This window comes from Hemibagrus wyckioides, linkage group LG02, assembly GCF_019097595.1.
Source record: "Hemibagrus wyckioides isolate EC202008001 linkage group LG02, SWU_Hwy_1.0, whole genome shotgun sequence".
In the NCBI taxonomy this organism is placed as follows: Eukaryota; Metazoa; Chordata; class Actinopteri; order Siluriformes; family Bagridae; genus Hemibagrus; species Hemibagrus wyckioides.
Genome location: NC_080711.1, coordinates 8,342,844 through 8,370,739, shown reverse-complemented (window position 1 = coordinate 8,370,739; position 27,896 = coordinate 8,342,844). Strand labels below are relative to the sequence as shown.

The following is a 27,896-nucleotide window of genomic DNA, read 5'->3' as shown; positions in this document are numbered from 1 at the left end:
GAAATCGCGTAAATGTTATGAATGAGAACAAAGCGAGGCACGCCCTGGAATTTGATTGGATGCCGGAGATTCTGTAGGCGTGGTTATGTAGAGCAGGTGACAGGCGTGAGCCACGCGCTCGACTGAATGCTGAAGAGGTTACAGGGAGCGTGGCGTCACTGTGGGAACCAAGAGGCTGATCTACTCTCAGAGGAGGTTCAAGGAGTCGTAGTTCAGTCTCTCTCTCCGTCTCTCAGAAGGCACCACTCTGCTTTGAGCTCCACAAACGGACACTGTACTTTTTTTTTTTGCCCCGGTTTCTCCCGCACCGCCGGGCAGTCTGGCCGTCAGCAGCGCATGGTGTTCGGTACTGCGGCTGTGCGCGCGCGGCTCTGACGGGGACGCTCTCACCGGTGCGCTGATGGAGGGACAGGGACAGGGGCAGGGGCAGATCAGTCGCTGTAAGATCGTGGTGGTCGGGGACACTCAGTGCGGCAAAACGGCACTGCTGCACGTGTTCGCCAAAGACAGCTATCCTGAGGTAAGGCACCTGGGGTTCTGTTTTAGAACAAATTGATCAGAGGAGAACAAGTTCCTTTAATCAAACACACACTGGCACGTCTACACACATAATGATGAGGATTGTGCTTAAGGTGATACATGGCTCCCAGGGTATTGGGGTAACCAAAGTTTCTCAGGTAACTTATACGCCCTTATGTGTCCACAGGTTCAAGATTTAATATGCAAATTTAATATGTTTACCAATATGTCATTTAATAGTATTTAATATGTCATACAATGACTTTTCTGATAATAGTTGACATTTGATTTGTTGTGTCGTTTCAGTACCGGTATAACTTGTCATTTAAAACAAGTCCTGTTTATTCTGCGTCAGTAATAACATGCACTAATTAGACCTACTGTGTTGTATATCTTTAATTATTATTGTATAGGATCAGTAAACTTTCTTTTGTTAAAATAAAATCCCAAAGGTGTAATGGGACACTTATCAAATGTCAAAATCTCATCTTTTTCAAATATAAAGTCTTTTGTAATTCAGTATTACAGTGTCAAATAAAGACAAAGTATATGACTACATTAAGAGAAATTAAAAAGCATTACTGATCAGCTAAAAAATATCAATGAACAATTAAAATATATAGCTCACAAAGTTCACATGGTTAATCATGTGACTGTAATAAATGGCCTCATTATGGAATGTCACTAAACCACATATTGTCTATACATACATACATCAGCTCAAAGTTATTTGAAAATTCATGTGTGTGTGCTTACTTGTACAGTGTGGCATGGGTTTGGATCGTAAAATGGCTCCCAGGGCTTAAGGTAACTTATGTTTCTCAGCTAATCGACATTGTGTCAGTTGCACATCATTATGGGTTATGAGGTTCAAGATTTTCAGAGAATAAATATTTCAGACTAAAATCAATGACGGTAGTGTCCTTTTCAGTAGTGGCACAATGTCCACTGAAACCGGCCAGTTTTATTGTAATCCTCTGTAATGACAGCACACTTTATTTCGAGAAATTACAAACAGACAAAATGTATTGAAGGCCTGTTATTATCATTCAGATAGCAATCTTACTGTCTCGGTTTATTTACCTGTGTAATTTCTTTTGACTTTTAATGCATCACAGGGCAGCTTTACATAATAAAAACAAGAATCGTAATAAAACTATAATAAAAAACAGTAAGTCATTACACAAAAGAATATGAGCTCAATAAAAGGGTAGTATAAAATATTTAAAAATAAATTTGAAAAAGTTCTAAAACAGATCCAGTAAATGTAAATGAGGAATTAAACCCAATTAGCTAGTTTATTATTTCCTAAAACAGAACATGTTGAAGAAACTCATGCCTCTGAAACCACAACAATTTCCTGATGTTTACCATTTTAATTCATTAAAGAAAGGCACATTGCACGTTTAATAGTTTATAGTTACATTTAATGGTGTGGAACATCTCTGAGACAGGCAAGTTTCTATTATTCCTTATGTTACAACAGCTATAAATAGCCTCTCCCTCACCACCCACTTTTTTCCACCCTTTTTTAAAGTTAATAAAACAAAACAAGCTTGCTATGTTACCCTGAAAGTGGAAAACTCCTTGGTCCTTACTTACTTACTGACCATTATTACTCAGCAACACTTTAAACTCCTTTCCTTCTGTCAATGTTAAATAAGATCTCTTTCCAGGATCCTTAACTATGTCAACAATGTGTACAAATAAAAATATTATTTAAAAGCAGTTTGTTTATGTGGATAGTCTGTCATACCTCCGTATGCAGTGAACAAGTGGAGTCATTCTAGTGGTCAGTTAGACAAAAAAGATGTACCTGGATTTGAAAATCATAACAGTATCTTTATTTCCAGTTCAAAGTGTAGATTTCTGGCCAGTGTTGTTCCTGCTGTGGATTTTTTCCCCTCTTGTGAATCACTAACAGACCTGCATCCTGTGACTTTAATAAACAGGGAGAATTTTACAAGGTCACTTGTTCGCTTAAGCAGTAGGGTGCTAAACCACATGTTGCTGTCTGTTATGTAATGAATACATAACCACAAAGTTATTTGGAGACTAAAAGTGTAATGTGTAGAATGTTAAATGTTTAAGAGTGTCTGTTGTTACTTAAACCATTTGAAAGGCATTTTTTTTGTTTGCGAGATTCTTTGGAACAGAAATAAAGACCCATCTTAACATTTCAGTGCATTATTGACATTATTAATTTTAGAAAGTAATATTATAATGACCAAAACTGACTTAAAATGGACCAACATCCAAAATGTTCTGCTTTTATCATCTGCCAAGGGCCTGAAGAGGGCATTTAATTATGGGTCTGTCTGTCCACTGTCCCTGCCAAATTAAGTAAATAAACAAATAAATAAAGTCATTTGAACATTTTATGAAGTGTTTGTGGACCAGTTTGAAGTTGTGATGATTCTTCATCCTTCCAAAGTTATATGACCACACACACACACACACACACACACACACACTTTAATGCAGATGAAAGACTTTCTCTAACAATGATTACACAAAAACTGCTAATAGAAAGGAGGTTTAGAAAAGTACTTTGTTTTTTGGCCTAGCTGAGATCGTATTTCTTACTTGTCTTTGCAGAACTATGTGCCCACGGTGTTTGAAAACTACACTGCAAGCTTTGAGATCGACAAACACCGAATTGAGCTGAACATGTGGGACACGTCAGGTGAGTGCAGTCTATCTGACAGCTCTAATGCAAAGCTCCAAGCCAACAAAAAGAGCAGTTTCAGCAGGTCTGTGAAGTCCAAATCTGTATACGTGTGTGTGTTCTGACTTCAGGAATGAATGGATGGATAGATGTATAGATGGGTGGATGTATAGATGGGTGGATGTATAGATGGGTGGATGGATAGATGGATGGATAGATGGATGTATAAACGGAGGGACAGTGTTTGGCAAGCTACTTGGAAAATGTAGTGAGCTAAGCTATCCGTTACTCTATTTTAAATGAAGCTTCACTACACTGAAGCTACACCCCTGGTAAATGTAGCAAGCTAAGCTACAGCAACATGGCAAAATGTTTTAAATTTTATTTTTATATTGAACCAAATTCATTCCAAGTGAATGCTATATAAGTGATCAATAAAACTGTAAATGAAACAGAAGGCATAATTGTTCAGTTCAATTATTTACTTACTTAACTGCTGTTTACTGTACTTAACTAACCAAACAGTCGAAACAAATTGTACCAAATATGTCAACAAAACTAACAAACAAAAAAATGTGATCCACATAATAATAATAAAACCATGTGTTGAGAGTGTATGCACTTGGGAACATTTGCAGGACAAACTGTAAGTAAATTTAACTCAACTCAGCTCTAACAAAAGCACAGAATAAAATCCTGCTCCAAAAAGGCAAATGTCCTGGTAATTTTCTGCCAGTGCATTATCTAGTAATTTTACAGATATTTCCATTAACCGTAAAACACAATGCAATGCAGTGCAAAATTCATATAAAACAAAATACAGGTAAAACACCTACAAAAAAAATTCTGAAAAATTCCTTCATATTAATACAGCATATTGTGATTTTTTTTACTGTGTTTTACTGCAAAATTGCTTAACTACACCATTAGTTGGCTTGTGAAAAAAATCACTAAAATAATGACCTAAATTAAATATGAATTGTTTCTGGATATTTAACGTTTTCTGGACGTTTTGGGGTTGCACAATAAACACCTCGTGCATCAGGATCAATTCCTCTCCCTCTGATTGGTTCGTGACGTCACTGTCTGGAGCAAAAGGTGGCAGTAATGCACCAAAAAGCTGGATTCCAACCATGGCGCAGTAAAACACGAAGAAGAAGAAATCACCGTTATACGGAAGTATTTTTGTCGGCCACACAGCTCCATGAATGGCTGTGGGATCCCTTGCTGATCCGGGACCGGTAAATGTAGCTTGTGTGGACGCTAGTGCACTACTTGTTCGACAAAAGAGCTTCGCTACTAAAAAGCTATTTGATTCAGAAAACAACGATGCTACCACCACGCTACTGAAAAATGTAGTTAAACTAGTAGCGTCACTACTTTCAGTGACGCTACTGCCCAACACTGCGGAGGGATGACCTGATGAATAGGTAGATTGGATGGGTGGATAGATGGATGGATAATCGGATAATCGGAGGAATGATCTGATGGATTGATGGATAGTTGGATGAATAGGTAGATAGGTTGGATGGATAGATTAATGGATAAATAGGTAGATTGGATGGATGGATGAATGGATGGGTGGATAGATGGATGGATGGATGGATAATCGGAGGGATGAATTGATAGATTAATGGATAGATTGGTGGATAGGTAGATTGGATGGACTAATGGGTGGATGGATGGATGGATAAATGGATGGATAGATAGATGAATGGATGGATGGGTGGCTAGGTAGATTGGATGGATTGATGGGTGGATGAATGTATGGATAAATGGATAGATAGATAAATTGATGGATGGATGGGTGGATAGATGAAAGGATGGATGACATACTAGCAGTGACAGGTTCTCTTGCATGTTATTAATTGAGATAAAACGTTTTTAAGAGAAGAGTTTGTGTGATTGATGTAATAAATCTACTCTGATAGCCTGTGATACCCCATCAGTGTGCAAGTGTGTATATGTGTACAGGCCTTCATTGGCACTTGTAGTAAGCACAGGTCCAGTGACCTTTAATCAAAAGTAAAGGTCAAATGTTTTGAAGGCAAGCGATACACCTGGATTGGTGAAACAACTGGTAAGCAATTTGGAAACCAGGAAAAAACCATGCCAGCTTGGTTAACAGTGGAATGATTTGACTTTAGATTGTTACATAAATTTTCTGACCATAAATTAGATATGTGTGGATTTATAGTGTTGCAAAAAAAACCTTGCATTTTCATTGCATCATCCTGAAACAAAACCCCAGTAATCTTGATATAATTCTACCATTCTCAGTAAAACATTTTTGACTAAAAGAATTGTTTGCTAAAAGACTTCAGATTGTTTACCAGAAATTGAATCACACTAGGGAAAAGAGAGAAGGCACGCTCTGAATGTTTCAAGACCTCTGCTTTGATTACAAGAGTTAAAACATTGAAACCATCTTTGAACGTTCTTGTTAATGCTGAAAGTATGAATTGGTCAGGAATTAATAAACAAAGCTCTTATGTCCATGCTTAAAGCAGAACAGATAATCTTGTGATCGATTGTGTGGTCCATTAAGATTCAAGATTCAAGATTCAAGAAGCTTTATTGTCATTTCAACCACATATAGCTGGCGCAGTACATAGTGAAATGAAACAACGTTTCTCCAGGACCTGGTGCTACATAAACATACAACAACAAGTTCAACACAAAACAACAAACACCACCACAGAGCTAGGACAGAAGTTTGTCTTAGCCACGTAAAGTGCACAGTGTGCAGCTATTAATCAAATGCTCTGCTTTTTTGACGAACATTTATTTGAACATGTTTCTTCTTCTGCCTTTATCTGGACCCATTTTCATATATACACACAGTGTGTTTCCAAGATAATTGGCTAGTTCTGTAACACATATTACTGTTTCCTACAAGTTAAAAGGGTGTTGGCTGGTTAATAGGTCATGCATGCCATGCCATCTGTTGACTAAGAGTTGACTTAGTAATTCAGTTGAATTCAAACAGAATTATGTCATTGATCAAGTTTTTCCTGTCTTTTTGTTTTTTGCTTCAAAATGGTATTGATAGTAAAAAGCTTGTTTTTATTCTCAAGTTTCTGGCAAGACAGAGCACTGAAAAATGGTAGCCAGTCCTTTTGTACTGTTGTATGTTGGTCGATTTTAGAAAAAAGGCATGTTTGTCCATTTTCTGGGTCTTTGCCTCTGCGTCTTTCCTCAAGTTTGATCCCTTGTGAATTCCAGCCACCAATCAATTCTCTCGTCATATTATAGCTATCAACCAGAGAAGGCTGAAGGCTAACTGAGACACGTGAAGCCAGCTAGTTTGCATCACAAGGCAGAATAAGACACTTGGAGAAAAGGGCTATCTACCCTCTTCCACATACCTGAGCTCACACATGTCAATGATTGGCTAATTTCACTGTGATTGACAGGAGAGAGAGTATGTCATCATCTCCCTCCCAAATAACATGGCCGATTTTGACAACTTTTGATCTCCTGCTGAAAGGTCAAACATGGGCCATGCTAAGCTGTTTACTCACTTTCTAATAATAAGTAATTAACTTCTTAATGAAAAGAAATCTTTGAACTAAATGTGAGAGGGTGAGAACCTGGTACGGAACACTACACCTGAGTTGAACAGGTTAAGCATGATCTTCCCTTTCAGCAGCAGTCTGGCTCTGAGGCTTAAATGTTGCTTAAATGTTTCTGCCTGAAGTTGAGTCTAATTAATTGGTGAGAGCTTTGTGGACATATTTTCTGCACAAAAAAAGTTGAAAAGTCAACGTACTTTCTGATCTCTTTATGCTTGGAAGGTGGTTAACTCTACCCAAAGCAGTAAACAGCTATAATGAGCTGGGTTGTCTTTCATAATTGCTCTTAAATAGACTTTTTCATTATAAAATGTGGGTTTATGGATTCATCCAGGTCTCCAAACCCTGTAATTTCCAACATGTTGGTGTGTTAACGAGAACCGCAGGAGAGCCTGTAAGGTGCACACTGGGAACGGTTCTCTATTTGGAACGTGTGTATTTGTGTGTGTGTATGTGTGTGTGTATGTGTGTGTGTATGGGTTTGTCAGAAGCGATCTTGGCACGCAGGTTGTTAAATTGGAAGGCTGCTCACACACTTGTCCTGACATTTAGAAGTTTCTCAGTGACTGTGACATATAAAACTCTCATTTAAGGCCAGTGGGGTATTTCCTCACCCTGTAATAATGTTGTTCTGATTTTTACCCCCTTATGTTCTCTTTTTTTGCCATGGGAAAACTGGTTCTGTGGTTGTCTCCTGGGAGCGGTCTGTTAGAGGATAAATCTTTCTGCTCTAGGCCTTGGGAACAGACTTTGTAGTTTTCAAAACAAGTAGGTAGGCTTGGGTAGCACCCAAATTTTGCTTAGTCTAAAACAAATAGACTGTATGACCATATGTGGTACCTGGCCGTGAATTTTCTGTTCACTGTACAAGTCCTTAACAACACCGTCAGATTAATGGTCAGGTCCCATCAGTGTTAGAAGCTGTACAAATATAAAATACTAAAATAAGTCTAAAACAGATAATATTAATATTAGTAAACAAGTAAAGGCTTACTGAAACATTTAGAATTATTATTATATAATAATGGTATATTATTATATTACCAAATTATATCCAACTCCTCACTGTTTTCTCTATGCTAAGGCTGAACTGCCTCCTCCGGACATACGACAGCACTCATACCGGTAATGTTTTATTTAGAAATCAATATGTGGCTTGATACCTACTTATTTTTCATCCATTATTTCTGTAAAAATCAAACATTACAATCTTCACTCAAAGGACATTATTCAGCTCGTTGTTCCCTGTGTTAGGTTCAAGCTGGGAAAAGAAAGGTTTTAACTTTAATGCCTCATTAATGTGGAACAACTTATGGGAAGACTTGAAACATACTCTGCGCCCTTGTCCTGCCCTTAATTTTTTTAAATTATTTTTCACCTCTCTGGAAAGGCAAGGCTTTTTAAAGCATTTTTAAAATTGTAAATGCTGCATCTTTCATTCTTGTTGTGTCATGCTGTCTTCTTGGTCAGGTTTCTTCTTTACTGATTTTATCCTGGTTAAATAAAGGTTACTAATTTAGTATAATATACTATATATATATATATATATATATATATATATATATATATATATATATATATATATATACACACACAAATAGAAGTGCAAAAGTAATCAGTGTTTTAATAAGAATTCAAAAATGAGTCACTCAAGTGAGTTAATTTGCATCACTTCCAAGGGCAAGTATACAAAGGTGAAATATATATATATATATATATATATATATATATATATATATACATACTATTTAGTGATGTGTGTGTGTGTGTGTGTACACTGCTCTGACTGTGCTGACCATCTGGAGAATCAGGCCAACAATTAACAAGCGATAATGTCGCATACTAATGAGGTCCCCATGTGTCGGGTTTTGAGTTGTACGTCATAACTATTTGAGAGCAAATGTTTTCTTTGCCAAAACAGCTGAGTGATGAAGCTGGTCTGTCTCACTTCCTGTCTTCCTTTTTCTCTCTCTCTCTCTCTCTCTCTCTCTCTCTCTCTCTCACTCTCTCTCACTGGAGTTTGTTTATGGTTCCAGATAACTTCTCTGCATTACTGGGCAGAAATTCAGAGGTTTCCCAAGCACTATCTGACCTTTCATTTTGAGGTCCTGGTCCCTCCCCACTTCCTCATGTCTTTTTAGATATTTATTTTTCTATGATTATCTGGCTTTATTTTAAAAGCTTTTTGCTTTTTTTTTAACCTATTCTCTATCTACTGTATTTGTGGTCATGTTTGAAAAGAAAAGAATGAAATACAGGGATGAGATGGGACTATCTGTAACATGGTGTACTGGTTAATAAACCAAGTTGGTCCTTTTGGTGAATGAATACCACAAAACCTTTGGCAAAGTGTAATGAACTGGTATTACTTTTTACTGCGTTGCTCCAGTGATGGAAAGTTACAAGATACAAGTTGAACTTTAGTAAGAGTTTCCGTCAGGTCTGCCTCGAGACCTTTGTTGTAGGAGTACAAAGGAACTGCAACTCACAATGGTAGCTACTATAATATCATGGTCGAATAACATGGTATTAGCAGACGATATAGGATAACACCAACTACTAAGCCACTTTCATTCTAATTTTTTCATTCTACTTGTATTTGATTATAAGTTTTTAATTTATAATATAAATTATTAATAATTTAAATTATTTAATAATCCATTACATGTTTAATACAAATATGAGGATAAATATGCTGTTGTACCACTAGTTACAGTACTAGTGATATGTTTTAATTTTTTCAGTTTGTGTTTTTTGCATTACAAAATCATGCGGATCGAACATTTTTTACACCTTTCCTTTTTGCCACACTTTAGCCATAGACTTTAATGTTCAAGTGACTCAGATACTCAAATATTTTTACTCACTTCAAATGAGTTAGTTCTCCTTTTTGATGTCACATTAAAACACAAAGTCTTATTTGGTCTTCCTCTATCGGCTTCCATTCTTCTGTATTATCCAACGCAAGGTCATAGACAGTCTGGAGTCTATTCCAGGGGATTCAGGGTACAAAACGTTGGACAAAATGGACAGGGATCCAACCCATTGCATGGCAGAATCCCACACCCATTCACATGCTTTGGACGATGTAGTTGCATAGAGAGGCATACAACACATGAGAAAACCAGAGTATGCAAAGGAAACAAGCAAACTCTGAGCACACAGGGTGGAGGTGGCAATCAAACCCTCAACCCCAAAGGTGCGAGGCAAATGTGTTAATGAATAATCCACTGTGACACCATGCTATCGACCTGAAATTCCCAAATAGGAAACCAAAATCACTGCAGTAAAAGACACACAGTGCTGCCATAGAAATATATATATAAATAAAGGCACAATAAAGGCAGTGCAAATGATAGGACCTTTCCTATTATCAAAATATATTAATAATAAAGTCCTTGGTAAAATCTTGTACACCATTATCCTAGTTTCTGTATCTGAAATGATGCCCGTTAACTAGCTGATATTAAAAACCCACGTGATTGCACCTATGTTCCTTCCAACTGTCAAAACAATAAACATGAGCCAAATACACAGGAAACATGACATCTGAGCTAGTGAAAATATCTTGCATATAATCAAATGTATTTCATATTTCCTGTGAGAAACCTAGTCATTTTTCAAGATTAAAAATAAATAAATAAATAAGAAATTAATTCTTAAATTAGCAAAATTATCTTCTAATACAAATTTGAACTTCTGTGTCTAGCAATAGGTTTAATAATTAATATATTTAAGATATTTTCTTTTGCTGAAATGTCATTTTTTTGTAACACATATTGAAAGTATTGATATTGAATGAGAGAAATGCAAAAATTATTTAAAAATATTCTAGTTAACTAAAAATAAAAAAAAGGGAAAAATATTTTTAAAAAATAGTTTAATTGATATTTATTGATAGATTTGGATTAATTGAGGGTTCCTGGGCTGTTGATTCCTGAATAATTCCAGCCCTAAGCTTATATATATATAAGTGAGATCTGATGCTTCTGTTGTTGTTGTTGTTGTTGTTTTTGTTTTACCTTCATTTAAAGAATCTAAATTATCGCCTGTGGTACCCGAAAAATCGCAGATACAATGGATGAATAGGATGAGTAAGCTGAAAATGCATGGTGTAATCACTTTATATGAGGGGCTGTTTAAAAAACAAAACAAAACAGGATGTACCAGGAGCTTGTTCTGACTGTATCACGAGTGCACTCACACCTCATATTAGACGTGCTGTATCTGTGATAATGATGAAGCGTGTGGTGTGTGTGTGTGTGTTTATGGTTTCCACACTGCCATTTTCATGCTTAAATCTGAACCTTCGACAATTAGTAATGACGCCGCATAAGGCTTACAAACATGTACAAACATGTTCACACACACACACACACATATGCACGCACTACCCATTTTTTAAATGTCTTATGTATTGTAGAGATATGAGGGCGTACTCATTGCAGCTAAACTAATCAGAGTGACACATTCATGCTTACATTTGAATCTATAATAGCATCTTACAGACACACACACACACTCACACATAAGATTACCAATTAGCAGAACTGAAGCATAGGCACTGAGAGTACAGTATTCACTAGACCTGATTTAAGCCAACAACACAAATTTAAAGCGTACTTGCATTTTCTCAGAGGTAGGTAGCAACATGCTTCATGTTCTCATTGACGTTTAATTAACCTTTTCTACAAATGAGTGAGTTGTACTTGGAAGAGTAGGTTTAATGGGATTACTCCTTTGAGCTGCACTTCAGCACATTTAGCTGTGTCCCTCCTTCTACAAGTCTTCCTTCGATTTGCTTTGACAAATGTTTTTTTTTTCCCCCACCAAAGATACTTTAAATTATTTAGCATTCAATCACCTATAATATCTCCAAATGTTCGTTTATTCAGAACAAGGTCATGCCTTAGTGAACCAGTCAAACATCACCAATCAGTAGCATTGAGGTTGAAAGCAGCTGAAATGGATGAATGTATGGAGGAATTCAATGACTCGACGGAGGCGAGCTGTCCCTGACTGCATACTGGAACTGAAGAATGAGCAAAATAATATCTATATTCTTCATGCTTTACTTAGTTTGAACCTTGAAAAACATTCACGCATTGAAGAACATGCCAAGAGAAAACATTAATGCGCATGTGATTAGGCTAAGCGCTAACAGTAACCCTGTGACCTAGCTAGCAAACAGATTGTTTCACAGGAAAGAAACCTAACCTAAATGTCAATTTTGGATATAGATTTAGCTTGATTTAGTCCCTATATTAGTCACATGGCTGTTAGTTTTTACACAGAAACTCATTTGGTCAGCTAAAATCGAACAGATAAACACTTAAGTGATTTCAGGTATGCTAGTTCCAGCTACCAAGCGTTATATTACCTGCTTAAACAGATGCTAAAAATGTGTGAGGCTTTTCCAGAAGCATGAAACATTTTTAATCAGAAATATAGTATTGTGTTTAAGATATTCTGCAAATAATACCAATACTGGGCTGCATTTATCAAGCAGATTTTTTTGTAAATTGTTAGAACAAGAAACAAGAAAATCCTGTATATTCTGAAAAACAGCCATATACTCCTGTATGTGTTTTATGTTGTGTATGTATTAATACAGATTAATACATACACAACAAGTTAGATTGATTGATTGATTGATTGATTGATTGATTCTCCTGCATTTATATAGCTTGAATGGTTTTGGGATCTGAGTCACTACCAGTATCACAACTTGCTCAATTAAACAAATCTGATATCTTGAACAGATCTTAGATCAGACTGATTTCTGCTTGATTTATTATTTTTTTTGCGAGTATGCGAGTGAGATTTCTTGGCCACTCTTACATTCTATCACGTTCAGGCAGTGACGCACTAGTTTGGCTGCATGCATGACAACAATTTCCCTGGGCAATTATAAAAACAGAGATAGAAAAGATGAAACGGAATGAGTCACACAAACACAAACGTGTAAACTGGGAAATGGAGCAGCTGGGGTCATCCATGGATAACGAGTACGCGCATGGGGGGCGTTGGAGTTGTTGTCGAGAGAGCACAGCGATGTACAGTACATCTGTGTCCTTTTAAACACACATGCACACGACAGAGGAAGGTTTCGGGTTTGACAGCTGGGTGAATGAGCCGTCACACTGATCTGAAATATAAGAGGTTGTTGTTTTTCTCCATAACTATCTTCTTCTCTTTCTCCTCTAAGAAGGCATCCTCGAGACCTTTTCCGCAGGGGCTTACTTGACATGGATGTGCTAGCGCTAAACCACTAGCAGCTTTGATCAGCACTTAAGACTCTCTCTCTCTCTCTCTCTCTCTCTCCCCACTGTAGAACAGACAGAAAGCTTAAAATGTCTCATTTTTTTTATGTTATTTCTGAGCCTTGCTGAGGGTGATCAGTGTAAACCCTGCATCCCAACACTTTATCTCTCTAAAAAGCACATCACGTTGATAAGTCAGCTGTCACAGTGTAGTTTTATCCATTCAGCTGATCTTTACTCTGACCGCAGATGAACTGCAGTTGTGAAGAAAATATTGACAAGCCTTCTCATTCCCTCAAACAACCTCAAGCCTGAGTTGAAACCAACTATACCCCTTGAGCCTTTTACGCAAAAGGGGAGGGCTAAGCCGCTCTGTTTAGACTGCAGCTAATGCTGCATTTGATCTCAGATCTACAGTCATTATTCAGAGTGACGTGTTCGAGCCACATGTGGTTTATGATGTATTTATTCCTCCAAACAAGTAAACTGTCAGTGTAAGAATTTTAAAGTAAACATTACTATAAACATATCGTAAAGTAGTGAAATGATTTATTTACCGTTGACGCTATGAACAGCCATGTTGACTCAGAGTTGTGAATACCTTCCCGAAGTTTGGGTAAGAAATTGAGGGTTTTTATTTATTTATTTATTTATTTATTTATTAATTACATGTTATTTCATTATTATTATTTTAATTTTTTTTCCAATTTATTTAATTGATTAATTAATTGTTGTCATAGTCAGAGGTCACCAGCCAAATGTTGCCCATTATTTCCAGGCTGGAAAAAATGTAATAGAAAGCTTTAAATGGGGAAAAAAATAACTAGAGATGTCTAGTACATAGCAATTTTGCCTAATGTATTTTTGAAAATGAAAGATTACTATTGATTGAGAAACATCCAAAATTACAAACTGCACTTTTAAATGTTCCACAGTGCATCGACTCATTCTTTTCCAACATGATTGATTCTTTTTGTATAACAGATAAGAAAAGTTTTTTATTTAAAGTACTGGATATGACAGAGCTAGTGTTAAGGTTATTATTACATGGGAGTAATGAAGTCGATTAAAAGTGTTAAGAAAGGCTGATCTGTAGATCTGAATCAAAAGGTGATTTTATTTCCTGTCACATTCCTCAGGTTCAGATTTCACTTAATTTCACACCTTTTGCTCTCACGCTTGGACTTATTTTATTTCCCGCTGTATGATACTATAATGAAATAACACAATATCTACCTAAACCTAATTCTAGGAAGTCTGTCTTTCGGTTTATTTATTGGATTTCATTTCTTTTTTGTCTTTAGGAAAAAGTCTGTCTTTTGACCAGTAGGAAAAACATCTGAGTGTGTATATGTGTACATATCGAAAATGTAGAGTAATACATATACACTCCCTGGCCACTTTATTAGGAACAGTGACCTTGACATGGCATGGTTCTGGATTCTTTTTTCTTCTTTTCTTTTCTGTTTTTTCTTTTTTTTTGTGTGTGGAGAATCTCAGAAACTCATACACAACTCTCTATAATGCTTCCACAAAGTGGTGTGAAAAACATCCACTGGTAGAAGCACTGAAAGAGATCAGAGGCTAGACTGGTTTAAGCTGACAGGAAGTGGACAGGAACTCAAATAATCTTTACATCCATGCAGAGTAGAAAAGCTTCTTAGAAGACACAGCACATTGAACCCTGAGGTGGTTGAACTACAACATCAGAAAACCACACCAGCTTCCACTGCTGTCCATCATGAACAAGAATCCCCACAGGCTCACTGAAACTGGACAGTTGAAGATTGGGAAAAGTCCAGGCAATGCAGAGGAGACGATAGATATTTTTTCCCGGTCTTTAACTCGATATAACCTCAGATTCTTGTTCAATTAATGTTCCCATGAACCCTAAATGAATCTGTGTGATTTTATGCATTGTGCTGTTTCTAATAAAGTGACACTGGGACATTTATCATTAAGTATGGTGCCAGAAGCAATGATGTAAAAAGATATAGCTCTGTGGGAAAAAAAAGGACTTTTAAATGCATGTTGAATCTCAAGAATGTGAGAGTGATCACAGCCAGGGGATAAATCTAATTATGGCTCGGGGTAACACCTTGGTGTAGGTGACACAGGAGCACGATGTGGTCAGGAGTCATCGATGAAGAGCTTTTGGGGTGTGTGCGTGTGTGTGTTTGCTATATTATTAATTGCGTTTGATACAGATGTTAAAGCAGATGTGCTTAATTTGGTTGATTACTATTTATAGATGCTCAGACTTCTCTCTCTCTCTCTCTCTCTCTCTCCCCCACACACACACACTGTCTTTTTCTCTCTGTCTAGTTTGTGGAAAAAATCTGAAATCCACAATTGCTATGGAGAGAAAAATTCAAACATTTCATTGAAATGCCACTTCTCACCGCTCTTTTTTTCCCCACCTTTTGTCCTGCTGCCGCAGTGCTAATCACCATCATCACCTTCTATCCTTTACTTTATCCCTTGCTCAATCCATCTTCATCCGTCTGTCCTGAGGTGGAATTAAAATGACCCCTCACTCAGGGCACTCACTGCAGAGCCAAAGTCTTTTATTTCATCCGCCTTGATCTAACTGCTCGATCACACAAAAGTGCATGTAGGCGCACACACACACACACACACACACACACAGAGACACAGACACAGACACACACACATGCACACAAAGTCTTTTTACATGTGTGATACTTGTTTGTGAATCTGAACCTTGTTCTCGTGTTCAACACAGAGACACGTGTTATCAGCAGGTGGTGTCTGTTTACACACAGCGTGCACTGGTGTACCAACACCTGTTTCCCTCTTACTCTCCAGACTGACTTTTGCAAATCTTGGTCCTCCTTGGACTTGGACCTTATTTATCCTTGTGCTTGGACTTCTCACAATCTTACAGTATCATCCTTTTTATCCCGAAAAGGATCTGGTGAGAATTTCGACCTTGTTCATGAAAAGCGACATTCTAGGATCAGCACATTGGCTTACATTGTTGATCTGGAATCAAGAGCCGGTGATCTGCAGTGCAAAAACAAGCGATTTGTGTGACCACTATTAAAATAAGAGATGAAAATTAATATTCAACGTCACGCCACTGATCTGTTGAGTCAAGTTGTTGGTGTTGATTAATTTTAGTCATTCGTTTCATTTGCCAGATTTTCATTTATCTGGAACCCTTAACCCGAGCGACATACATTTATCTCATTTATACAGCTAAGCAGTTGAGGGTTAAGGGGATTGCTAAAGTGCCTAGCATTGGCAGCTTGGCAATGGTGAGATTTGAACTCACTTAACCTTTCAAGCAGTAGTCCAACATCTCAACCACTGAGCTGAGCTACCACTGCACTTTATCATTATCACTTACTGTTTCAGACTCTGACTCTAGATGTCCTTGTACTGTGTGTGCTTTTTTACCTTCCTTATTATGCTAATAATTTATAGTATTGAATTTATATATGTGTAATATCTCCTAGTATGCCTGCAGATAACTCAGTAGGTTCAGGAAAGAGGAAGGTGTAGGCAGGCTTGTAATCTCAAAAAGGTTTTCTTTTCAGGGTCATTATTTAAATGTACATACACACACACATTCACACACATGATTCCTCATCTCTCTCTCTCTCTCTCTCTCTCAGCTCTCCCTTCTCACCGTTTTTATCTCTTCTGCAGCTTACTGCAACAGAGGAAAAGTTATTTGTTCAATTTAAGCACAGGTGTGTGATTCCAACCACTTACCTTCCTCGGCTCCGCTTTCCGTTCACAAACCGGCGCCCGACCACTCCTCCGCTTCCACAGTGCTACTTTCTGACTTCACACAGCTCTCAGTTCTATTTATACATTTTTTGCAGTATGTCTGGTTAGAAGTATACAACTGTAGCGAAAGAATTAAATTATTTTTAGATGATTAAAGCATCTCTTCATCTTCTTCAATTAACCTGAAACATAATCACAGGTTTATATTCATCTGCTGAGGTATCAGAGGAATAAAACACTCTGGTAGATCCAGAGCCTATCCCAGGAACACTAGGCGTGAGGTGGGAATACACCCTAGCTAAAGCGTTTAAGGTGTCATTCCATCTCAGCACTCATTATTCAACTATATGAGCATGTCACAAGGTGTGTTAGTAAAAAAAATTCCTTCTCTTACAAAAGTTATATTCACAATACGACGATGAATCACTGATCTGAATAATTAATAAGTGTCTTCCTGTACTCTCGAGCAACTTCACACTCCGGTTAAATGCGACTAAAACTCAAAACTCGGAAAAGAAGACATTCACAAGACGTTCACAACTTCACCCTCTACTCATAAACACGAGACCTCAAGTTCAGGACACTACATTACGTCAAAACTGCTTGGCTGCTCACAGCGTCTGCGGTAAACAAAGTCGCATTTCTTACCTTCGAAGGAGTTCAATCAACACACAGACATATAAGCTTGCTAACTGTCTAACACTAGCTATAGAGTTTGGTGTTCGTTCGAGGAGAAAATATAAATCATTTATAAGAGTTACCTGGCTAGCTTGTGTTCTAAAAGACGGACATGAATATATTTTCCTTTGCTTTGTAGTTCAAAGACACTGAGGTAAAAAAGATTTAACTCCGAGTGCAACAATAAAAGACTAAAAGATGAAGAAAAATCTCTCCTTGTCTTGAATGTAATTGTTGCTTCTGATAAGATCCTTGTGATGTGAATAGGCATTAAAGGATTCGACAATGGATGATGAAATCTCTTTTACATGCGTTTTAGAATAGTATCTCCGGCATCTCATTGCATAATAGTTTGGCTGTCTAGTCTAGTGAAAACTTGTGAAAATGGCTGGCCTGCTGCTTCCCTGAGCCAATGGGTCTGGGTCACACTCTCATCTTTCCGTTCTCAGACTGGTTTGGGACTTTGTTTTCAGCCAGAATCTTAACCCAGACTCCAAGCCTCCTATTTGGATCGGATGCTATAAACTACTCGTAGTTCTGGATCTCGGTAAGCTCATAGAAGCACTGTTTTGATCATTCCATCACACTTGTAAGGTTATCATCTCCCCACTACATTTAAATCTTACACTTGGGTTTGTTCTGATGAGATAAAGCAGTTTTAAATGAAAGCTCCCTCAGCAGCGCTTTGTAGGGTTGTTCAAAAACCGTCAAGCCTTTACCTCAAAGGGCCGTGCTAAAATTATTTGTGAAGGGAACAACTGGTGATGTTATTTATGCTGTTATTGAAATGGCCACAGCAGCTGTTGAGTTCACCTATAAATATGGATGAAGTTCAAGTACAAAACATTTTGTTCCTTTTTTTTTTCCTGGTTTTTTATTATTGTGACTTATAAGCCCCCCTGGTAGGTGTTTCTGTTTTAATCAGTATCTTCAGTAAGATATAGCTTGTGCCCTTGTTTTTGCTTGCGTCTGCATATAAAACTAGTAATGCCATGGGGAAGATTTTGCTTTATAATCCATCTGTTCACTTTTTTTTTTTTCCTGTTTTTGATTTTGCCTTATGTTTTGAATTGTCTTGTTGCAGGCTACATTTGCATTTTATTGTTTATTCATTTTGCAGTTGTATATATCATATTTTTATAGGCAAATTGTAAAACAATTGAAATTTCTTTTTCTTTTTTTTTTTGACTTTGCTGCATGGCTCGTCTTGCTTTAACTCCATACAGAAAAGAAAGCGTTCAGCTTTTCTCCAGCGTTTCTTTGTTTATTCTTATGCATGGGGAATTACAAAAGAATAAAGTGTTTACTTTATAATTCATTACTGTGAGAATGTATGAGATGCAGCATCTCTTCACTTGAGTGTCTGTTTCTGGAAGCTGAAAGAGAAACTTTCTCTTGTACAAAACTGCACAGTGTCATAGAACTTGTATAACCTCCTGATGTTTACTTTTATAATTGTTAAGAATATTTGTGTGTGTGTCTACAGGCTCTTCTTACTATGATAACGTGCGGCCGCTGGCGTACCCAGACTCTGATGCGGTGCTCGTTTGTTTCGACATCAGCAGGCCCGAGACTCTGGACAGTGTTACAAAGAAGGTCTGAAACTTCTCCAGGCATAAGCCCCCCCCACCCCACCCCCCGATCTCTTTCTATCTCTTTCTCCTTTACGTAAACGCAATACTCATACAGGAGCACAACCAACATTTCCTGCAATAATAAACAGATGTAAACCTCAGCATTAATAAAGTGTAAGTAATTTTACAAAGTAATAAAGATAGTACATGCATCAGCTGATGTTTATCAGACGCCCACATTGAATCCAGGACTAAAAATAAGTCCACATAAACAAGCACATATTAAATTATAGCACATTCCTTAACTCTGCATTCCATGTGTAAATATTGGATATGTGCTTTAGCCTCTGTTCTGAATTTTGCCAATTAACAGCCAAAAACAAGTTTCTTACTGACTATTTTGCTTAATAGGTTTATTATGTAAAGACAAAGTTAGTTATTTAGTTATATATGCTGTATTAATGCTGAATTTTGTTGTTTGTTCATGTTAATATGTTGATAATTGATATTGGTAAAGAAAGTTAATGTAATAATGTAATGTACCTTAATGTAAGGCATAACGTTCATGCTAAATTTAATATTTAATAACCTTTTAACATTTACAACGTCATCCTAGTTTCATGAGTATCCTACCTAAACATCTATATAAATATGGAGTTAAGTGTTATCTGGTTCAAAAGGCTATTAAAATGAACTCGGCATAAGCGCAAATGCTCTTCTCTCACTCTTCTCAAACAATATTTCCGGATAAAATTTTATTCCAGCCCTTAATCTTCCGCTGCTGAAGTGTCTTCAGTTTGTGTACATTTCTCTATTTGTATAAAGGATTAACTGAAATTGCTATTTTTCTTCTCTAAAGGTCAACAATTATGTGGTGTGCACAGGGTGTGAGAATGGCCCTGCAGGGTTTAAGATGGTGAGGAGTTTAAGCTGTGTGGTCTGCCGTGTTCATGCTTTAAAAGCAGCCGTTGAAGGGACATTCCCACGCTTTGGTAGCCTAATAGTTGTTTTGGCATGCCTAGCACTTAAGGCCGTTCTATTGTGCAATCTAAGTGGAGCTTCGCCCTGTATTGTGCCTCAGCCCACATATGTTTACATCATGACATGACAGAGACAGTACATTCCTGTCTCTGAGCTCAGTCTCAAAGCCAGAGTAGCGCGATGATCAGGAAATAGTTTCCAGAGTTTGCGATGATTCCAAACGCCCGTTTGGTTTTTTGAGGTGCAAGTCCAAGAACTCCGGCTTGTCACCTCTGACCCCTCCCCATGTGCGTGGGGCTGAAAGGCGTGGAATGTGGAGCGATGCTGTATTCTGACTGCACAGTGAGTGATGGTGCCGAGGGCTAAAAGATCACTGAGATGAGTTGATGGATGGCTGAACACATTCAGCCGGAGGGGAACAGTGGCATAACTGGCATAGCTGAGCTGGCTGGCTATAGAGCCCAGGACAGCGGTGTTGTTTAGATGTCTGGAGGAAACAACAAACTGGATGAAAAACTACTAAAAAAAAGAGAGAGAGGACAGCAGAATACTGGACATAGAGTTCCACTGAGTCCTTGCACTATATACTGAATATATGACTTAACAAAATATAGAACAAGGTGCAAAAGTTTGTGTACCCTTAGGTAATGAATAAAAAAAACAAACATAATCTTTAGAAATATGTTATTTAGTAGTAATAATAGTGTAGGTTAGTTAATGTTAATATTTTTAAATTAAATTAAAATTATTAATAAAAATAATTTCTATTAATTAGTAATTATTTCTGTTTTCCCACAATAATAATAATAATAATAATATTAACAACAACAACAATAATAATAATAATTAGTATTATATCTGTATAAATTATTTATGTTTATACATTTATTGTATTATTTTACTCATATTCTAAGACAAAACAGTTATTTCAGTTTAACAGTTTATTTACAACATTTATTTCTTAAATAAAAAAAGTTATTATATATTATAATTAAAATTATAATATATTTTATGTAATTCTGGCTTATAATTACTTATAATAAAGCGCTTTAGTGTGGTTCTAAATAATGAAGGTGTTAGGATGATATCTACAATCTACAATCAAATAAAATGATGATTACTTTCCATTATACATGAGTTTTTAGCTTCCTGTTGTATTCTCAGGACTGGAAAATGCGCCACATCTTGTCTGTTTCATCGTACCTGCTACAGACAAAATATATTACAGATGAGATTGAAATACACTGGAGTGTTTGTTTAATATGATGTTCCATCTTCAGTCAAATATTTATTTTAAAGCTATCACAATTTACATATTAATAAACCTGTATACGTATTCCATCTTATATTAACCATACGCAGTACATCACTTATGAATAATAAAACTCATGCATATTAATTGTAGATTATTGGAATGTAAGTGTGTAACTGTTGTTTCCCCCCCTCTCTGTCTCTCTCAGTGGCAGGCTGAAGCTCAGGAGTACTGTCCCAATGCTAAGCTAGTGCTAGTGGGCTGTAAGCTCGACATGAGGACGGACGTCAGCACCTTACGAGAACTGTCCAAACAGCGGCTCATACCTGTCACACACGAACAGGTGAGAAGTTACGTGCACTTGAGGGAAATGAGGAAAAAGCAGTGTGGAGGCTGTGCAATAAGAAGGAGCAAGAAAAACTATCGCTTTTAATATTACTGTTTACACAGATACTGCAGCGGGTCTCACCAGAGAGATGGCTCAATCTCATCTTTCTTTTTTTCCTCCCTCCCTCTCTCTCTCTCTCTCTCTCTCTCTCTCATACACACACACACACACACACACACACACACACACAGCTAAATGAGACGCTGTGAGAGGAGCTGACAGACGGTAGTGTTAGATTTGATTTGGATGAGTCTATCCAGGCTGTTTAATATTAATGCCTGGGATTTAGCAAATTGAAGAAGGAAAGCAACAGCAGACTTTGATGAAAAAGTGCAGCCTGGTATCACAGACTTTGGTCTCCTGTGTGTGTGTGTGTGTGTCTGGGTGTCTGTGTGTGTACAGAAGTAAGAGAAGGTTAAACTTGTTGGTTATTCCCTGTATTCCCCAAAGCACTTCCTTAAGCATATCGCTTACATATGTTCACTGTTAGGACCGTGGGTTTTGCTTCTAGAAGAAATAAGACCAAAAATATAGCTTGTTAGTGAGAAACTTCCTTATACCTGACTATTATAATGCACTGACACTGGAAACTCCTTCCAAAAACATCATGAATATCTCCCTGCTGCAATCATCACCATATCTACAATCTACTACACTAATCTACTACTACAATCTATTACACGCTTACAAATATGCAGAGTCTGTCATACAAGTCACTCTGTAGACTGTTATTACAGAGAAGATAAAATATTACAGAGTAGAGAATTCATCTGTAGGGATTAAAATGAATTTATGCCCGAGAAGGATCATAAATGATCGGGTGATGGGTTTTTTATTCTGTAACAGCATGTCCCAAAGTGTTTTTATTCATTTAACACCACAGTAATTTGCCAACATTTACATGTTGTAATTTAATATTGAATGATACATCGCCAGTCTGACCCGTCAAGGTATGGACTCCACAAGACCTCTGAAGGTGTGCTGTGGTATCTGGCACTAAGACGTTAGACCTGTAAGTTGTGAGGTTGAGCCTCTGTGTGGATCATGCTTGTTTGTTTAGTACATTGCAGAAATGCTCAATCGGATTGTGATCTAGGGAATTTGGAGGCCAAGTCAACAACTTGAACTCTGTCATGTTGCTCAAACCATTACTGAACAATTTTTGCAGTTTAGCAAGGATTGTTGTCATGTTGAAGAAACCCACTAGCATTAAAGAAGAGGTGTACTTAGTTTGCAGCAATATTTAGGTAGATGGTACGTGTCCAAGTAACATCCACATGGATGCCAGAACCCAAGGTTTTAACATTACATTACATTTACGGCATTTGGCAGACGCCCTTATCCAGAGCGACTTACAATTCAATTTTTTTTATACAACTGAGCAACGAGGGCCTTGCTCATGGGCCTAGCAGTGGTAGCTTGGTGGACTTGGGGTTTGAACTCACAACCTTCCGATTAGTAGTACGACAACTTAATCACTAAGTTACCATATCCCACCATGGTGCAATGGAAGAAGATGGCCTGGAAAGATGAATCCTGGTTTCCTTTATATCATGTGGATGGCCAGGTGCACGTCACTTACCAGGATGCGCTATAGGAAGAAGGCTTGCCTGAGGAGGCAGTCTGATACTCTGGGCAATGTTCTGCCAGCAGATAAGTGATCCTGGTAAGTGATCCACACCAGTGCATCCTGGTAAGTGACACCTGCACACTCGGCTGTTCACATGATGTAAAGGAAACTAGGATTTATCATACCCAGCCATCTTCCTCCGTTACACCATGGTCCAATTCTGATGCTCAACCAGCCTATTGTAGGTGCTTTCGGTGGTCAGCATGGACACTCTGACTGGTGTGTGTCTACGCAGCCCCATATGCAGTAACCTGCAATTCACAGACACCTTTCTATTATAGCCACCATTAACTTTTTCAGTAGTTTTTACTATAGTAGCTCTTCTGTTAGATCAAACCAGGCAGACTAGCTTTCACTCCCCTCACTTATCAATGAGCCTTGGGTGCCCATGACCCTGAAGCTGGCTCACCGTTTGCGTTTCCATGCACCGCTTTTCTTAGGTACTAACCTCTGCATACCACACAAGAACTGCCGATTTGGAGGTGCTCTAACCCATTCATCTATTCATCACAATTTTTCCTGCTTCCAACACATCAACTTACTGTTCCCTTGCTATCTAATATACCCCACCCTTTGACAGGTGCCATTATAATGAGATATTTAATGTTCCTCACTTCACCTGTCAGTGGTTTTAAGGTTCTGGCTGAATGGTGTATGTCTACGCTATAAATACTATAGCTAATAATTGCTTAAAAGTTTTGTCAGTTTCAGTAGTGTTTCATGAGGCATGAGGTAGTGAGCACGGAAGTGTTACTATAACAGACACACCAAAGTAAACACTGCACCAACAAAACATGATTAATTTTCATTAGGAGAACTGTCAACTCTGTATCTACATCAGAGATTGGAATTTGTTTTCTTATGCACTCATCCAAGTGCAAAAGCTGTAACAGTAGTCATACTTGCTCTGACAGCTACATTCAAGCACATGCTCTCTCTCTCTCTCTCTCTCTCTCTCTCTCTCAATGTTTCTCTGTCTCTCTCACACACACACGGGTTCAAAAAGCTATAGCAGGATTGTGTTTCAGTCATGTGTGAGCTTCCTGTTATAATAAGCCGAATAAACACAACGAGGGGGGAACAGAGCAAGAAATTCTGATGGAGAAATGGTCCAAATAGATATTAGTATTGTCTTTAACTCCTAAATACACCCTGATGATCCATTAGCCTGCGATGGACTGGCGACCTGTCCAGGGTGTACCCCTGCCTTTCGCCCTATGTGCGCTGGGATAGGCTCCAGCAGACCCCCGTGACCCTAGAAGTCCTAGGAATAAGCGGGTATAGACAATGAATGAATGAATGAATGAATGAATGAATGAATGATCCATTAGCATTTACAATATCTTTCAAAATAGTGCTAATGTGTTTGTATAGACTGCAGAAGCATATGATTTATTAAGCTTACTGTAAACCTCCCTGGCCAAATGAACACATTTCAGTTCACTGCACTACAAACACAGCTGATCCATTTGACATGTTAATGGTCGGTGCTATAGATGGACTACACAATGGCACTAAATACCAATTTTAGTATATTGAGAGATGCATTAGCTCTCACATCCAGTTTAATCTACAAAATAGAATAATCCACCCTATTATCAATTTTCTATTTCTGTACAGATTTTTGCAACACTAAGGAATATGAAATCAGACAGTTAAGCTCATAATTACAGGACAGGAAAGTGATTAAGGGAGAGAAGGAGGCAAAGTGGGAGGTACAGCAGTAGGTAGCTGGTGGAAAAAGGAAAGAAAAAAAAAAAAAGCCAGGCAACGTTTATTTTTATCTAGGCAGCATTTTTGTTATACCTGTCATTCATATTAGGAGCTTGAGAGTGCAGTTTCACAGCTCGCTCCCACTAAAATGGAGAGAGTTTTTAGACAGGACGAGGAGGTGAGGGAGAAATGGGAGAAGGTTCCTAGGGAGAAAATGTGGGGGGGGAAAACGTGACCTATTGTGTTCCATTCAACTACAGGAATAACAACAAGTGCTGTTGTATAACTTGCATCTTAATCAGGGTTGTGGATTCAGAGCTTATGCCAGGAAGATGAGGTCTGAAACAGAAATATAAAGGGACTTTCACATTGGTAGTTGAGTCTGAATCTGAGCACGATTTGCATAAAAAATTGATAATGTGAAAGCTTTCATGTGGATCTGGAAACTCACTGCAGTACTGAACCCGAGACTATCATTAGGGGGTGGTGTGAGTTCGGGTTTGCACTGGAACTGCGCTGCGATTCCTGTGAATGTGAACATAGGTGTGCATTTGTTCAGAATGTAATCTTTTACCTGTTGATGACATCATTATTTTCCACAATACACATGTACCATGAGTGGCAGGGGAACACTGTGGGACACAGAAGAGGTGACATGCCAAACTGCACGTAATAGCACAAAATAATAATAGTAATAAAAAAACACAATAAATTTGGTGAGTTGAGTTGTGTTCTCCATGCTTGTCAGTGATGATGCGAGATGAACACAAAGAAACCAAACCAACAGCAAATGTGCCCAGTGTGAAAACCATCTAAACCACGACATGTCTGTTCCTTCACTGGTGCTACGAAGCTAATGTATTTACTCAGAAACTTTCCTAAATATATCTGCAAGAGATCTCATCCTGTTCTTCAGTAATATCATACTAAACACAATATTACTGTAATCTATAAACAACGGAAAACTTTACCATGTAGCAGAACTCCACCATTGTAGACAACCAGAATCACCTTTTTGCCCCTTTGGTATCTTTCTGCCAGCCTGGCCTCGTCTCCCAGTGTGTTCAGGTCACACCAGAATTACGGTAATTATGAAGAATGAAGGCTTAAAGATTCTACTCAGAGTATTTCTTATCCCCGGACTCGGAAATGAGTTGTTTCTATGGCAACACCCACAGTTGCTAAACTTCACCACGCTGTTTTTTATCTAATCAGTGATGGATAATTGTGGGGAATGTTTCATAGGCACGTATACAGTTAAATCCTATATTTAATGCACTCAGAACTGCATTTAAATGTTGAAAAATTGAAGCTGCTGCCAGGTTGTTAATCGTTGTTTGTGTGTTTATATCTTTATATCATGCTGGTAAAAACATTGAGATCATTTCTATCCAGTTCAGAAAAGATTGTATGTATTTTACAAGCATTAAACTATTGTGGCTTAATGTGGACAGGGAAGTCGGTTATGCGGGTGTGGATGATATTGCACTTGTGATATTGTATCTTTATAAATATAGAATTTTTCACAAAATTATTTACATCAAGATAACTGGGCTATTTGGATTTGGTTATATTTTTATGGAAGGTGACATAGACACATTAGAATTTGTAGCTCCTTTGGAAAGCTACATAAGCCTCCAGATTTATTGGCTACGTTAAGGTAAAAAAAATAAATTCCGGTGTTGCCTTTCAGAAGCAGATAGAGATTTCACACAGACTGAAATGCAAATAGAAATGTAACATGGGAGACAGATGGACATACAAAACAATACCACCATTAATGACATTTCTCTCTCTTTTAGGGCAGTCTGAGGGCACGGGAACTCGGTGCTGTGGCATACGTCGAGTGTTCATCACGCATGTGCGTAAACAGCGTGCGAGATGTCTTTCACATCACCACTCTCGCCTCCGTCAGGCGTCCCGGCCTCAAACGCAGCTCCTCTCGCCGCACCCTCAAGCGTATATCCCATCAGCCTCTGCTGCCAATCAACTCCCGCACCACACCCCTCGAACCCTCCCCTACACTCAGGAAGGACAGAGCCAAGAGCTGCAACGTCATGTAGAACAAAATGCAGCAAACCCACAAACAAATAAACACAGCTGTGCCCTGTCCTTCTAAACTGGATTTCTCACAGCTGTGGTCTATTATGAAATTACTATTCTATGCTTTTACGCTGTAAAAAAAATGCGCTAAAGATTGCCACAGAGGACTACTTATTGACCATGAAGTTGTCGTTTATTATTTTGTCACTGAAAGGGAAAAAGAATAGAGATTTTATGGGATTATATGTGTGAGCAGGTTTTTATTCACATCTTTGTTTGAAACTACTTGTGTTTTTAATTCAGTGGTATAGTCTCACAGATGTCACAATGTCATACACAGAGTTAACTCACACACTTTGAATCACTACAATCCTCAGTAACTCTGTTATTCACCTCAGTAACTCTAATGGGAATTGGCTGTCACAGGTGATAGCGCTTCACTCTTAGGGAATTATGCACTCCAGAAAACGACACTGGGTCAGAATGCCAAAAAGGTCATTTTATTTCTGCACTTGAAGCCACATGATGAAGGACCTGAGGAGAACTGGCTGACAAAGTGAGATAGACGTGTAATCACAGAACTACTGATGCCTGGAGCAGCCCTGGAGCCTAATCATGCCTTGAGATTAACTCACTGACTCGTTACAGACTCTAAAATGGACAATGCAGTTCAAGCCTTTCAAGTTATAAGGCCACACAAGCATTAAAAGTTACATAGCCACCATGACTTTTTATTCATCCTGTCCTAAACCTCTTTATGATTTTGCTTAAGACATATTTAAGATGAGCTCACACTAATTGTATATTTCTGCCCACAATAAACTCTCAAGGGAGAGGAAAAAGTCAAGAAAAA

General features: G+C 37.9%; 1 protein-coding gene across 1 annotated transcript; it reads left to right on the top strand.

Annotated features, from left to right (window-relative positions):
- Positions 1 to 115: 115 nt before the first annotated feature.
- On the top strand, positions 116 to 27,896 carry rnd2 (Rho family GTPase 2). The gene is made up of 5 exons (XM_058373326.1): positions 116 to 520; positions 3,118 to 3,205; positions 18,949 to 19,058; positions 21,478 to 21,612; positions 26,803 to 27,896. The coding sequence occupies exons 1-5, from the start codon at positions 401 to 403 to the stop codon at positions 27,061 to 27,063; spliced, it is 714 nt and encodes a 237-aa protein (XP_058229309.1). The 5' UTR covers positions 116 to 400; the 3' UTR covers positions 27,064 to 27,896.